We start from the raw sequence: 15,481 nt of genomic DNA, 5'->3' as shown, positions 1-15,481 counted from the left end.
ATTGACTGGAGCGCTCATGTTGGTTCCGTGGGCCGTTCCATGCCTCCTCCTCGTCTCTGTATTGCTGTTATTACTCCCAAGTGGGTTTCTTGTGTTCTTCTTCATCCCAGTCTCTGTAGGTAACTCCCAGAGGAAATCCCTACTCTTCCATGTCCCAGTACTTTCTAGGGAGGCCAGTTCTTCTGTTTTACTAAGATGCATGGAAGTGTGTGGGATTGTGGGACTCTATGTGGGGTAGGAGGCTGAGGTTGATGGGGATTTGTCTTGGGCATACTGCGTTCAGTCGTCGCTAGTCCCATAGGGGGAACCCTCTGCATGAGATCCACCCGCTGAGTACCACCCTCAGAGGGACCATCGGTAGCAGCCTCACCACCAAAGGATTCGTCAAACTTTATAAAGCAATCTTTTCAGGTTGGCAGTTTTGCTTCCTATTTCCATAATGAACATCTCATCCCAACAGGTGCTCCCCTGCTCCTCCAGAACTATCAAGGACAACATTGTCTCCCTTGCTCCAGCCTTGGCTTATTTCTGCTATCACTCCTTTTCCACTGGATCTTTCCCCTCTCTCCTCAAGCACTCACTTGCGCACCCTCTCCTCAAAATGCCTTCTGCCAACCAGTCCTTTCTGGCAAAATACCGCCCTATCTCCATTATCCCCTTCCTGGGTAGACCCCTGGAGAGGCTGGGCATCTCCCAGCTTATCCACCACACTAAATCTGTTGGTTGTCTCCAGGGCCACCAGTCCGTCTTCAGAGCTGCCAGAGGCACAGTATCTGCTCTCATGAACACCCGTGAAGACTTGCTTTCTAATCTCAATTCCAGCTCTGCTTCCGTTATCATCCTTCTTGACTCTTGACTTCACTCTCCACCTGCAGTGTCCCTCAGGGCTCTATCATCTTGCCTTGGCTTTTCAACATCTACCTGGCCCCTCTAGCCCATTTGATCTCAACCTTCTCTCCTAACTTCCAATGTTATGTGGATGACACGCAGCTCTCCTTCAAGCTTCCCTCCTCTGCTTCCCCCTGCCCCTCTCCCTCTCTTATTTCTGACTGCCTATCTGCTGTTCGTCCATGGTGCACTGCTAATGATCTCTGCCTTAATGCCAGCAAGATGGAGATCCTTCCCATTGGGAACCCCTGCTCCCTCTTTCCCTCCCACACTCTGTCCGCCCTCCATGAGCCCCCTCACCTCACCCTCCTTTGAGGCAAAAAACCTCGGTGTGCGTTTCTCTTTCTCTTTCTCTTCCGGTGTAAAATCTCTCTCTGCATCTCTCCCGGCGTAAAATCTCTCCACTGGCTCCTGGTTGCAAGGAAAAACTTTAGGACCCTCTGCATCATCCACATGGCTTTCTGGGACCCACTACATCCAACTCTCTCCCTAAATACCTCCCTGCTGTAGCCCTTTGGTCATCTAGCTCTAACTCTCTGCAGATCAGACGTTTTTCCAAGCAGAGAGTGGGGCGTTAGATCTCTCTCCTCTGCAGGTACCTCCCTCTAGAATGGCCTTGCTACACCTCCCAACCCCTCCCAGACTTGAGCCAGATCTCCTTAAGTTCCGACACCTTCTCAAGACCTTCCTTGTCTCTTCTTCCATCCCTCTCCTGCTAATATTCCTGTCTGCCTCTTGACTGGCTGCTTGGTTCCTTCAGAGTCTTACAGGACACCAATCCCCCCTAGTCCAGTCTTCCCCTGCACTTGGTCTCCCTAGACCCCCCTCCCCACCCAACCTCCTCCCTCAACCTGCACTTGCCCTTCTGGCTGCCTCCACCCGCACTAGCTTGGCTGGGCCTAGACCATTGTAGCCCTTCCAGCCCCTTACCTCGCACTTAGCTCATGGACCTTCCTCTCCTTGCACTCTGCTTTCCCCTGGCTCTGTCCACTTAGCCTTCTCTGGCGCACTCGCGATTCACGATCTGAATGTCACAAGGCCTAGTAGGATCAATTTTGTTTTGTCCTCGCTGTCCCCCCACCCTCTTGTCTTGTTGTGCCACGAAGCACATTGCATATAGGTGCATTATATGTACTCCATAAATAAAATAAATACTGCAGGTATTTAGAGCATGGTGTCGAATACAATTCTATTCGATTTGCAATTAGGACACACCATGGAAAGAGAACAACTTGAAATCCTGAAACCCGCTAATAGGATGCAGATAACTTTGCTTGATGGTCAGCTACCTGGATATTTGTCATGGCCGAAGATGAATGAGTGCGCCCCTTAATACTAGAGCATGTTTCAATAATATATGACTGAATGGGATTACTGCAAAGTAAACAGGCTGCTTCATCAAACTTGATGCATTTGCAGCAAATGAAGACTTATAGCTTTTTTTTTTTTTTTTTACCCATGTGATGTGCAAATTCGTCAACACTTCTTAATCTTGACACTTAAATCTAGGCAGTGTAAACCAGCATTACTCTTTTTGCTAAGAGTCGAGATGCCTGTTATAGCTTGGATACTGATGGGCTTTTTAAGAACATCCCCAAGAATCTGATATTTTTCGAAAAGGGGTTGATAGTTCCTGTATTTACTGCTTTGTTGATTTTAATAGATTGTATATGTTCTATACCAAATGCTGTCTGGGGTTATTGATTAACATGTTATATCTGAGTGTATGCATTTGATGGAACATGTTTCAAAATGAACGTTTATTACATACAATATTATTTTCTAAACATATTCTGCAATGTCAATGTTTCTGCTCCCTACATCCTGTTCAGTTTGTACATTCCCATGAGCATTCTATCCTATATGTTGCTATTGCTGATGTAAACTGTACATTTCTTAAACAATGCTGTTCCAATCAAGCTTTGTTGTTCGGTCTTTACCTTTTGTGCTTTCTTCTCTTTCCACGTGTTTGAGCTTTGGTCTTTTGGCAAAACGGTTCCCTCTGATAAATGTCCTACTTGTTACCTGTAATAACATTAGCATGCATGCGTCAATTGTAGTACAGGATGTAGTTGGGCCACAGAGCCGAACAGGAATTCTTTTGTTCTCTGCTGTTCTGCCTCTCTATGTAATGATAAAGATATGTTAAACTTGTAATGATTAAAATGCGACTCTTTACTCCTTCAGATCTGATAATGAAGCCTGGCACAAAGGGGTTCTGTATGCAGAGGGTCAAAACCTGGCACGCTACCTAATGGAAACGCCAGCAAATCGCCTTACACCTACAATGTTTGCAGAGTTGATTGAGGAGAGGCTTAGTGCGGTTCAAGTTAATAGCAATGCCAAAGTTCACATAAGGTAAGTTTTAATTGTCTGTAAGTAGATCACTTTTAAACGCTTGGAATTGTAAATAGGTACTTTATGTTTTACAATTCGTAATGGTAACTGAGAGAAATTCCATCTGCCCCAATGTGAATGCTCGGGCTGTTTTTCTGGATGCCCGCACTCGCTTATTTTTAAAATGTATGGAAGCTTGGGACATAGAACTGCTTAATGTATCTATACAACTAGGCAGTTCTAAGGTTTCACACAAGCCACACATTTCATCATTTTACAATAGGCATGCAGACCTTTTACTGTGTCTATTTTATAATTTTTCTATTTTATGGTATGGTTGAAACACAAAAAATGCAACCTTTTTAATAAATTGCATTCCAAGTAATAGTCTAAAACATACAATTATGCAATATATTCCGAGACATCAGTACATTTCATATAGCCATCTCACGTTTTTTAATTGCATACAACCAACGAGTGAATGACAAAAACATACATATCATTAAAAGGACAAAAGATTTATCGTCAAGTTTTCCAAACGCCCTAATAAAATATAAAACAATAAGATAACAGTAAGATAAAACATAGATCCAGAATCAATCATCGAGCAGCCACCCTCTACTCCAGTGTATAGATTTCCAATTTCAGGGATTTAACAAAACCTGTTACAGCAATTTCTATTGATATCGTTCGCCCAGCAAGACAAAAGGACCATATTTGATTGTCTGCGTCTCCTGTGTTAAAATTTGAGAACTTTCTAAAATAAGCAGACCGCAAATTTACCAGTTATTTAGAGTGCAACAACCAGTGTTTAACTGACTCCGGAACTAGGTTACAGAATCGACAACAGTCATGTGCCACATAAATTCCACCATAATGGGCCAATCTTTGCTTCGAGGCAAGCAGATGCCAATGGAATTGAAGAAAAGTAGATTGTGCACATCTATCAGGATAGATACTAAGAAACGGTGCTAAGACTCCTAATTTTGTATGTTCACTCTGTCCGACAATGAAGGATAAGAATGGAAAGGTTCCTGCATGTTAATCCAGTCATATCTATGTAAAATACATTGTACTCTCCCGGGAGCTTATACATTTATAGAGTTCCCGATGCTCACCGATAGTGACATACATAAACCGTGTGTATCTTTAATTTTTGGGCATCACTGGGCCAAATAAATAGTAATACAATGTTCATATAAGGAATTCTTGGCAGGGCAGAATTAAAATCTTTTACTGTCTCTATTGACATGGGGATCCTTTGGTGTAGATGAAGACAAACAACCATAAACTAAACTCACTCACCTCACGAGGTTTAAAGCTTCTGCTTAATGAGTAATACTAGTGAGACTTTGGTGCAGGGCTCGAGACCGTCACCCAAAAGGTGGGACTGTTATGTACAGATGCAAACTCTTACCCGAGTGAGGCTCTTAGCTATTATTTGCACTCTGAGACAGTTATCAGTAGTAAGATTCACACCCAATGGAAGAAACTTCTCCCAGAAATAAGACTGTCATCCATTTACAGTTTCCCGAGTGAAACTGTGCTTTTAGAACCAAGATTCGCAAACCAATTAGATTCTACTCTGAGGTATAAAATATACACCCAGTGACGGAGACTGAAGTGTGACACTCATATTAGTGATAACACATGTGAAAAATAATCCCCTTTGTATGCAAAGAAATTTCCAGCAATCACGAACTAGCTTTCCTATAGAAGAAATTAACTTTCCTGTATGGTGTAGATTATCCCTAGGCAGTGATGATGTGCTGCCTATCTAGGAAAGGTAAAGGAGAGAAACTACAGCAAACTCACGCCTCAGCCAGCATGCAAATGATACAATTCATAATACATCACACACTTGTTGTATTATCTATGTGGGCCTTGACACACCAAATGGTGAAAAGGAATACATGAAAATGTACTATACTCGCAAAACCCAAGCCACAGCCAGTGTCCGTAGTATGAGTGGTCAAAATGGAGTGGAAATAATGGACATTCAATACTTAATGCTGCCCTCGTTCACGTTCCTCATGAAAGAACATATTCTTGAAATAGGGAACACAGGATCTAATAATTGATAGCGCTATCCATGTTGCAAATGGTCAACCGGTTTCAGCTACGTCTTTTCTTATAGTCGCATTGTAAATCCTTTTTTAAGGGTTATTGAAGCTAAGAAATCTTGGGTTATGTTGCAGCTGTATTAACATCAAAACCAGGTTCAGGTCATTCCTTGTTCTGTAGAAGAGACAAAAAACATTTATTGTTGTAATTGTAAAACGTATGGGAAATTCTATATTCCTTGGCAGTTAATTGAAATTACAAAAAATGGTAAAATTATGTTTACCTACCTATTCAATTAGAAGTATTTTAGGCATTGGTAAGGATACATATACTCCATCTATGGATGTAAAAAACATCCAGTAGGAGTAGCATCATGTTGGCTTAAAGTATCAAAACTGCATACATTCTACAATTACCATCAAGATGATGAACGATGCACTTGATGATAGCCATCCTTGCCTCCTGGTTCTTTGACCTCTCAGCAGCATTTGACACAATATACTACCAGACACTCACCGACAATCTGCATCGTTGCATGGGGATTAGTAAGATCGTATTCAGCTGGTTCGATCGCCCGCATTTAGTACAAATAGATTCCTCCAGATCACCAATTCTACCCGTCACCTCTGGCGCCCGGCAAGGATCCATCCTCTCCCTAGTGATCTTCAATCCTTACATGGAACTGCTCCAAGCCCTTCTGGCTCCACAAAAAATCCACATCCACCAATACGCAGATGACAGACGGGCATCTACCTCAAGCTGTTCTCCATCGAAGACCCCGACATCCTCATGCCGTGCCTCCCATTGATCAATTCCTGTATGTCCAGCGCTTACCTGAAGCTCAGCTTCTCCAATTCCTACTGCTCTCTACTGTCAACCTCCCGTGTTTTAGACCCCAGCTGGCCACCTGCGCCAAGCCACTGGGTTCGACCTCAACAGACACTTCGCCTTCAAACAGCACATATCAAGGAAGACAAAAACGGCTTAGTAACAACTTTCTCTCCTGTGGAAAATGAAGCCCTTCATCCCAGAAAATAACTTCAGATCCACTGTCCCAGTCTTGCTCCTCTCCCACCTGAATGGTGCAGTACCCTTTTGGAAGGCCTTCCAGCGACTACCCTGGCACCCCTGAGATGTGTCCCTTATCTTTGTCTTAGCTCTTGCACTATCTGAAATGTCATCAGGCCGAGTACGATAGTTAATTTCACATCCTTACTGTTCATGGCCTGTAAGAATGTGGTTGTATTTTCCCTTGTTCCCTCCCTTGCCTCAAAGTGCTTTGAAACACATTGTGTATAGGCGCTATATAAATAAACTATCATATCATATATCCTGCATGCAACAGCATGACTCATCAAAGGACTGCAAATTCAACCGCATCACTCCAACCCTCGTCGAGCTGCACTGGCTCACACTGCATAGCCTATATCCTCTTCAAATTCTGTTGCTTCGTCTATAAGGCTGTCACCCTGATGTCCCCAAGCTACCTCACTGAGAAACTCTACATCAACGTAGGCCTACGATCCACCAGAAGTAAGAACATGTGCCGGTGCAGGAAGGAAAGAACCAGAAGATCGTCATTCCGTGTCTATGCCCCAAGACTCTAGAACCTCCTCCCTGTCAACGTCAGACACGCCCCGTCGCCTCTACAAGTCAGGCGGGAGTTAAATACCTCCCTCTTCAAGGAATGGCTCCTCCCTAACATCTAGTTCCACACACCCTCCACTTCCCCACCTTGCCTTAGTCTGTATGATCTGCTGCTCCACTGTTTCCTCTCCTGGTTGCTTGTACATCACCTGCTGCCAATTGCCTGCCTTCCTGCGTTTGCTCCCTGCTCCTTTTGCTCTGCTTGCCTCACTTTTTTCTTCCCCCTATCATTGTGAATCATTATGTTGCTTCCTGAAGCTAGGTATGTGCTTAATAAATACCATAACAATAATAATTCTTGTAATGTAATCCCCATGTATAGCTCGCCGTCAAAAACCATTCCAGAAATATTTGTTAAGTTCCTTCATTTCCATTCCATTTTGACCATTCTCACTATGGACCCTTTGGCTGTGGCTTGGGTCTTGCCAGTATAGTCCATTTTGAATGTAGTCTTTTTCACGATTTGTGCTTTGATTGCCCACAAAGATATCACAACAATAGTGTGATGTATTATGAATGTTATTAATTAAGAGGTGAGATAGTTGGTTGAAGATTCTCTGCTTTCCCTTTCTAGATAGGCGGCACATCATTGCTGCCTAGGTATAATTTACACCATACAGGCGAAATTAGCTGCTTTTACAGGGAAACTAGTTTTTGATTACTAGTGTGCTTTCTTCAAAGTTCTTTACATTAAAAGATTATGTTTTACAAGTGTTAATACTGATTTCAGTATTGAAAAGAATGTGAGACCTCATTGTGCTCCTTCAAAGTGGTGTGTTACCCGTATTAGTGAGATTGCTTTGAGGTGTAGTACTGATACACAATAAGTGATGCTGTGATCTGCGGTGTGAAACTCGCAAAGAGCTTTTCCTTTGTCTAAAACCTGTACTTGATGGTTATTTCATTCCATGAGGGGAGACTTGCACCCAGTGGTTGACTGATTCCTGCCTAACCATTAGTACAGGCTGTGCAGCATAGATTTCTCTGAGTGAGGAAGATATGAAACAGGGAAACCAGAGTTTGAGAGTCTAAAAATGCACTCTTGATTAAGGACATGTGAAATGCCATTGCTGGATGTCTACCGTAATTGATGGAGTTAATGGTCCATCACTAAATTTAGCAAAACACCCCTTTACCTCCACAGCATTGTCTGCCTCAGAGAGCTGTGCTCTTCGACCAGACCTAATGATAGTTTGATAAGCATACTATGAGGAATCAAGAATGATATTTGGGCACAAGTTAGACGTGATTTTGGCCAAAGACTTTTATTAGAACATAAAAGGGGTTGAGGAAAAGCCTCACTGTCCCTGCACTAGCAGAGTTCCCCCACCCTAAGCTCAAAACCAAGGATCTGTTGGTGTCAGAATGTCCAAAACAAAACCATCCTGTGCCAAGTACTATTCTGACCCTCGCGTTCTAAACGAATGAGATCTAAAGTGAAAAGGATAGTGTCTTTGGCTTTGAGTGTTTTGTGAATGTTCAAAAAAGGGAAGAAAAATGTATAACTCCAAGTGTCTTTCAAGGATTAGGTATATCTGCTCCAGAGGGTTCTTCCCTTCCCTTGGATTCTTCGTCACTTTCTTGAGTTACAAATAATAATTCTTGGTGTTGCTTTGAGTCACAACAAAAGTTATCGGCATACAAGTTCTCAAGTATCTTGGCTTTAAAGGATGGTTTTCTCTACCCTGGATTGCTCCCATCCTTGTGCATGACAACTTCACTGTATACAAAAGGAGGTTTCTATTTTCACCAAAACAGGTCTCTTCGGGTTAGAGGGTTTGATCCCAGAGGGTGGTTGCTTTCCCTTCCCAGACCTTTTCTTTTTTTGCATACCGCATCCTTTAAATAGTCCTGATATATCCTTCTCAGGACTTCATTTAACTGTTCTTTACCCACATCCACAGGTAATTCACAAAGCTGTTTTGCCTTTTAACTTTTATGCAGTTACTTTATCTAACATGTTCATCTTTCAGGTTTGGGCTCCTCAGTCTCTTAAACCAACACAGCCTGCTGACTCTTTCTTGTATCTTATTCGCCACCAACTTACCTGGTTTATTTCCATACTAGGATTTCTTTTATACATTTGCGACTTCCTGGTATACTCTCCTGCCAGCCTTTCTGGACTGACACTTTTACAATTGCCTGGTATACTCTTCTGCCAGGGCTTGTCTCAAATGTACCTCCTGCTCACTCTGCCACCTTTTTAATGGTTCTGCTTTTTAGTCTTATTGGCTAATCTACTTGAGCTCTTATATATTACCTGTTTGGTGTCTCTTATATGCTTGCAACATGCATTGACAAACTTGAAAGTCTCTCCTCTTAGGAAATTGCTCTTTCAGTCTTTCTCTCTTGAGTTTCATAAACAGCTTCTTTTCTCTCTTGGTTTCTCCATGTATAATTTTCTCAGTTTGTCATGGCTGCCAACACGCCCCAGTGTTCCACTCTGTCCATTTGTGGACTCGCCGGTTCTTGAAGGCTTTTTTCGTTTCTTCTGCAGTCCGTTGTTGATGGTCTGCTGCTGCTTTCTGCTTCACAACCATTTATCCACTGTTTTCCTGCTTCCTGAGGCTTCCACTGCGCTCGTCTGCTTCGCATGGGATTCCAGTGAGCAAAGCGATGTTCTCAGATGCCGGCAAATGCCCAGGATCCCTCCACTGGCTTCTGGCGTTATCTCTGCGTGTCATCTGCTTCCAGCAGCCTCTAGGTTCCCAGCCGGTTGGGTCCACTGACTTTCTTCCAGGCGTTAGTTCTACCGGAGATTGCGTTTGCACCTTGCTTCAGTGATTTAAATGTCCCGGGAACAGGTGTGCGCTCGCTGCCACTAGAGCGCTGCCTGCGCTCCTGGATTCACGTGCTCTGCCTTACTTCGCCCCTCTTTCCAGTGTTGTGGGGATTATGGGAATAGTAGTCCCTTCCTGAAAACAAACTAGGTTTGGAAGAAGTGTGTGTGGAATTGGGGAAGGTGTTCATAATTTTACAAGGCCGGTTAGATTTTGCGAGTTGGCCTTTGGAGTGTAACAAAAGACTTTTACTACTCTCCATGGGTGGAAGAGGGAAGGTATTAACATAGGATATTAGAGCATGGTGAGTCGGAGGTGCATCTTCAGAAAGGAAAGGGTATACCATGTTTCATTTGATGGAGTCATGATATCTCCTGAGGACATATCCTCCCTCATGTGGCCGCCCCCAGAGTCAGGAATCTGGTACCGGCTGCTGTTCCCTGGCCACACGGGAGGAGGCACCACCGGAGAAATAGTGATGACTCCATCGGATTCATCACTATAGATAAGGTTTGCACTCCTTTATCCTAATAAATTAAAATTGTTATTCAAATTGAAGCATTGGTGCCAACACAAATAGGGACTTATAGCCTAAAGTCATGGTTATGTAAAGCAATCAAAATACTCTTTAGAAACTCTGTAGCACTTGCGTGCAGTATCTAAATAACTTCAGTTTTTAATAAGTATTAGAAACATTATTATGCTTGGGACTAAAATGATTCCAAAAAAGAAAAAGCATTGTAATTCATACAAGCAGAATTTTGAGTACCTTTAATACAAATAACTTCTTCAAAATAAACGAATAACTGTTATTGTCACTTAGTACACTTGATCTATAGTTATATAATTTTTTTTAAAAACTTCTAATCAAAGTATATATGTGTGTTAATTGGAATTTGCTGTGCTGCTTCCTTGAATCCGCTGCAGAGCACTTTTATTCTCTGGCTGCTCTGGGAGTGCAGTCCATCTGGCTAACTGTACTTTTCAAAATATATATATATATATATATTTCTGAGGCTTGTGGAATCTGCTTAGATCACATGCTGTGCATAGGCCGACATCTAGTGGAAGCTGCGGAGTATTACAGTTTGTTTTTCAAAACTCGAAAATGGGCGTCGACACAGGGCGTGCCAGTAATACTATCCCTAGTGTGACGTCCACTGTACCCAAAATCCTTCACGCGTCTAGGATCCTCAGATTGTTTTTTTCCGCCATACTGGTCGGAAGCATTTTGCGGAGTCCCCTGGCCTTAGCCATACTTTTGCTAAAAATTTAAAAGATTAATCTATTGACATCCTTCCCCACCCCAACGTCGAACTTCGACACTCGACGCCGGCTGGAGAAGAAATCGACCGTCGGCTGCTGCACGACGGATTTGGGCCTCGGAAGGCTGCTGGCTTCGGCCCGGGCCTTGGAAAGCCTCTGGCCTCGGCCCTGCAAGTAGGGAGAGTGGGGGGTGGTACATACTCTACACTCTTGGTATATAGGTACACCTTATACATTTCCTACACTTAACTGCCCGCTGCCTCAAGGTGCGTATGGAGGGTACCCCTTTTCAATTCTGCCCCAAGTGCAATCGCAAATACCCTTGGGTCGACAGGCACGCCACGTGCAATCTCTGCTTGCCGAGGGACCACCCCGAAGCGAACTGCAGAGCGTGTAGTATGTTTAAACCTAAGACACTTAAGGACCGTTCGACGAAGCGTTGGGCCCACCACGCCAGGCAGGCGGCCATGGCAGCGGAGGGCGCCTTCAGCGATGGCAGCGACGCCGTACTTTCGGACGGCGAGGGCATTACGGCGTCGAAAGACAGCCGAGCGCAGGTCCCTGACCTCGGAGGGTCGTCCGGCAGGGCGGCTATGGGGAAGACCCCCGGCGACACAAGCGCTTCACATACTACACACACTAAACACACTAAGTCCAACCGAGACTCGACGACGTCGAGTTCTCGGAAAGAGGCACAAACAGAACGGTCCGATTCGGTGTCCTCTGGGCGCTCTCGATCAAGATCGCTGCATGACTCCAGGCAATCATCCACTCTTGCCAAGAGTGCCTCGCTCCCTAGGCTAACAGAAGTTCGATCGTCGGAAGACGAAGACGACTTCCACCCCCAGGCCGCGCTCCAGGAGTCAGAGCCCGCAGTTAAAGCCAGCGAGGCCCCACGCTCGAAGGACAGGGACACCACCCCCGATCCTCGACGCCAGGCGTCGAAAAACTCCACTAAAGGACAGGAAAAACATTTTTCCACACACGGGGAGGGGGAAAAACAGCAGAAGAAACTACCTGTACATTCTTCCACACCTGTGAAACACTCCACTCCTCCTAAACAGAAAGACAAAACCAGGTCTGCTGATAGGTCTACAACCAGCAAAGCTACTCAAGATAAATCCCATAGACTTGCTGAGAGAGTCATTCCCAGTTCCAAAAAATGGTCCAGTGAAGACATAGATAGGGTCATGTCAAGAATGTCTTCTTTGGCTGATTTTTATGATAAAAATCCAGAACATTTCCTCTCGTATGATCCACAAGGGGCCACACCCTCAGGCTCTACTGATCCTATCCCCCCGAGTAAAAAGCCCCGGTTTGAAACTCCGATGAGGTCAGAACCCTTCGAGGTACAGCCTTACGCAAGACCATACTCACGGTATCAAGGAGAGGCTTCCTTTGGTGAGGGCCAAGAATTTGGTATGATAGAAGAGCAAACCGGGACGGGCTACTATGGGGATGATGAGGACCAGGAAGAAGAAGAGGAGGACCCTGAAACATACAGAGTAGATTCCCCGGTAGAGAACGAAGCCCCGGTTACCGACTCCCCGGTCGATAACCAACCCCTCCTAAATGAGGTTCTCGCTCGCGCAGCAGAGCATTTCCACATTGACACCCACGGTGTCCAGGGGGAAAGGGACTTCGCAGAAGAGTTAGTGGGAGAAAGGAGGCCTGTTGCCCAGACCATCCCTATCCTTAAGTCCATTCAGCGGAGAATAGATCCGTCCCTGGTGAACCCGAACCTCACCAGAGCAGTCAATCCCAGGGTTGAAAAACTTTTCAGGGCGGCCCAGTCTGACCCTCTCTATATAAGAGGACATCTGAAGCCAGACTCCCTAGTTGTCACCAACACTCGTAAGAGGGCTGGAACACCCTTGTCATCGTCCGAAGCTCCTCCCGACAAGGAGAGCAAAAAACTATACGGTTTCGGCAGGAAAGTAGCCTCAACGTCCGCCTATCAAGCAAGGATTGCTAACTCCACCACCCTGTTGGCCAGCTACAACTGCCATCAGTGGGAAGAAGTCGCGGCACTCATAGCCTCTGCTCCTGAACCTTTAAAGGGCCAGTTAGCTCGGATTTCCGCAGAGGGTAGAACCGTGTCTGGTTGCATTTTGAAAGCAACCTTCGACGCCGCGGACAACGCAGGCAGATTGATAGCGGAGGGCAGTGTTATCAAAAGACATGCGTGGTTACGTCAGTCTGGTTTTAAGGCAGAAACCCAGGCATCATTGTTGGACAAACCGGTGGAAACCGATCTGTTGTTTGGTAAGGCGGTCGAAGACGCACTGAAAAATGCCAAGGACGAATACGAAACACTCAAGTCCCTTGGCCAGTTAACCAATAAACCCCCTAACCAGAGAGGGAATAGTAATTTTCGTCGCCCACGCGGCCAAAATTCCCAGAGAGGATCTAACTATTCCCAGGGGCAGGGTACACAGTGGAACAACAACCAACAGTCTACCCAGGGTTACGGCAGGGGTAATAGGAGAGGTCGTGGTAAAGGCAGAGGCAGCCCCAGCAAAGGAGGCGGCACGCCTCCACCAAAGCAGTGACGCTCAGTTCAGGGTCCCTTCTCACGCAACCCCAGTAGGGGGACGCATTTCCAACTTCACACAGGCTTGGGAAGGGATCACATCAGACAGATGGGTGCTGTCAACAGTATCCACAGGATATTGTATAGAGCTACTGCAGCGTCCCCGGAACCATCCTCCACGACAAAGAATACACTCCCTAGAACATCAGAAGATTCTCCTCGAGGAGATCGCCATTCTGCTAGAAAAGGACGCGATAGAACTCGTCCCGGGACACCAGGTAAACAAGGGTATTTATTCAACTTACTTCCTTGTGCCAAAGAAAGATTTGACAATGCGCCCAGTATTGGATTTACGGCCTGCCAACAAGTATGTCAAGCCCCAAAAATTTCGTATGGCCACGCTACAAGAGGTAATCCCCCTCCTAAAGAAGGGGGATTACATGGCAACCTTGGATATGAAAGATGCTTATTTTCATATTTCCATGTTCCTAGCGCACAGAAAGTACTTGCGCTTCAAGGTGGACAGTCGACACTACCAATTCAAGGTACTGCCCTTCGGGATAGCTTCAGCACCAAGGGTATTCACCAAGGTACTGGCGGTGGCGGCTGCACACCTACGCAGAGAGACAATCCCAGTGTACCCTTATCTGGACGACTGGCTCATAACGGGGGAAACTCCAGGAATTTGCAGGACAAACATTCAAAGGACTATCGACCTCCTCCACAAGTTAGGCTTCTCAATCAACGAGAAAAAGTCAAGCCTGGTGCCAAGCACCTCAAAACAATTCCTAGGAGCAATCCTAGATACCCAAGAGGGGTTGACTTTTCCTTCAGAAGAAAGAATTCGGAATATACTACTGCAAATTCCGCATTATCAGTCCGGTCAACAAATAACGGTACGCAAAGCAATGCGTTTACTGGGCATGATGGCGTCATGTATTTACCTGGTCCCCCACGCGCGCCTGCGCATGCGTCCCATGCAGTAATGGTTGGCGAAACAGTGGTCTCAGGCAAGTGGTCAGTGGGACGATCTAGCGGTCGTTTCGCCAACACTGGTACAAAGCCTTCACTGGTGGACAAGAGAGAATCTCGCACAGGGGAAACCTTTTTACGATCCCGAAGGACAGGCAGTAGTTACTACAGATGCATGTCTGACGGGGTGGGGAGCTCACCATCTCCACCACACAGCTCGGGGTCTCTGGTCTCCCTCAGTGGCCAAGAACCACATCAACCTGCTAGAGCTTCTGGCAGTATTCAGAGCGCTTCAGGCGTTCGAGCCTCACCTACTAAACCTGTCAGTGCAAATCCGGACGGACAGCACAACAGCCATGTTCTACCTGAACAAGCAAGGAGGGACTCGCTCGCCAAATCTGTCCAAGCTTGCCCAGAAAATCTGGATATGGGCACTCAGACGGAACATCTTCCTGTCATCACAACATGTTCCAGGTTCCAGGGGAGCTCAATTCCCTAGCGGATGCTCTGAGCAGAGACTCCCTCCCAGAGGAACACGAATGGGTTCTACACAGAGAGGTCGTAGAAGATATCTTCTCTCAGTGGGGTTTCCCCACTATAGACTTATTCGCCACAAGCGAAAACAGACAATGCCCAGGATTTGCATCCAGGTTCCCCCAACCAGACTCCCAGGGGAACGCCCTGTGGATGAACTGGTCAGGGATGTTTGCGTACGCTTTTCCACCAACTCCTCATCAGGAAAGTGGTGAACAAGATGAACAGGGAATCGATGACGCTCGTCCTAGTTGCTCCCATGTGGGCAAGACAACCGTGGTTCCCACACCTACGCAGGATGGCGGTGTGCGAGCCCATCAAACTTCCAGCCTGGTACAACCTACTGTCCCAGCACCAAGGTCAAACAGTGCACCAGCAACCCAACTCAATGAACCTGGCAGCATGGCTCCTGAGGTCATAGAGTTTGGACATCTCAATTTGCCACAGAGGTGTATGGACA

General features: G+C 45.7%; 1 protein-coding gene across 1 annotated transcript in view; it reads left to right on the top strand.

Moving 5' to 3' along the window:
- LAP3 (leucine aminopeptidase 3) overlaps positions 1 to 15,481 on the top strand; it is a 518,160-nt gene that overhangs the window by 288,287 nt on the left and 214,392 nt on the right. Inside the window, exon 6 of the mRNA XM_069631910.1 lies at positions 3,076 to 3,246. Within this exon, the coding sequence (XP_069488011.1) occupies positions 3,076 to 3,246 (171 nt within the window). The remainder of the gene's footprint in view (positions 1 to 3,075; positions 3,247 to 15,481) is intronic.

This window comes from Ambystoma mexicanum, chromosome 6q (assembly GCF_040938575.1).
Source record: "Ambystoma mexicanum isolate Mex_15411 chromosome 6q, UKY_AmexF1_1, whole genome shotgun sequence".
Taxonomy (NCBI): domain Eukaryota; kingdom Metazoa; phylum Chordata; class Amphibia; order Caudata; family Ambystomatidae; genus Ambystoma; species Ambystoma mexicanum.
This window is presented reverse-complemented; position numbering and strand designations above follow the sequence as displayed.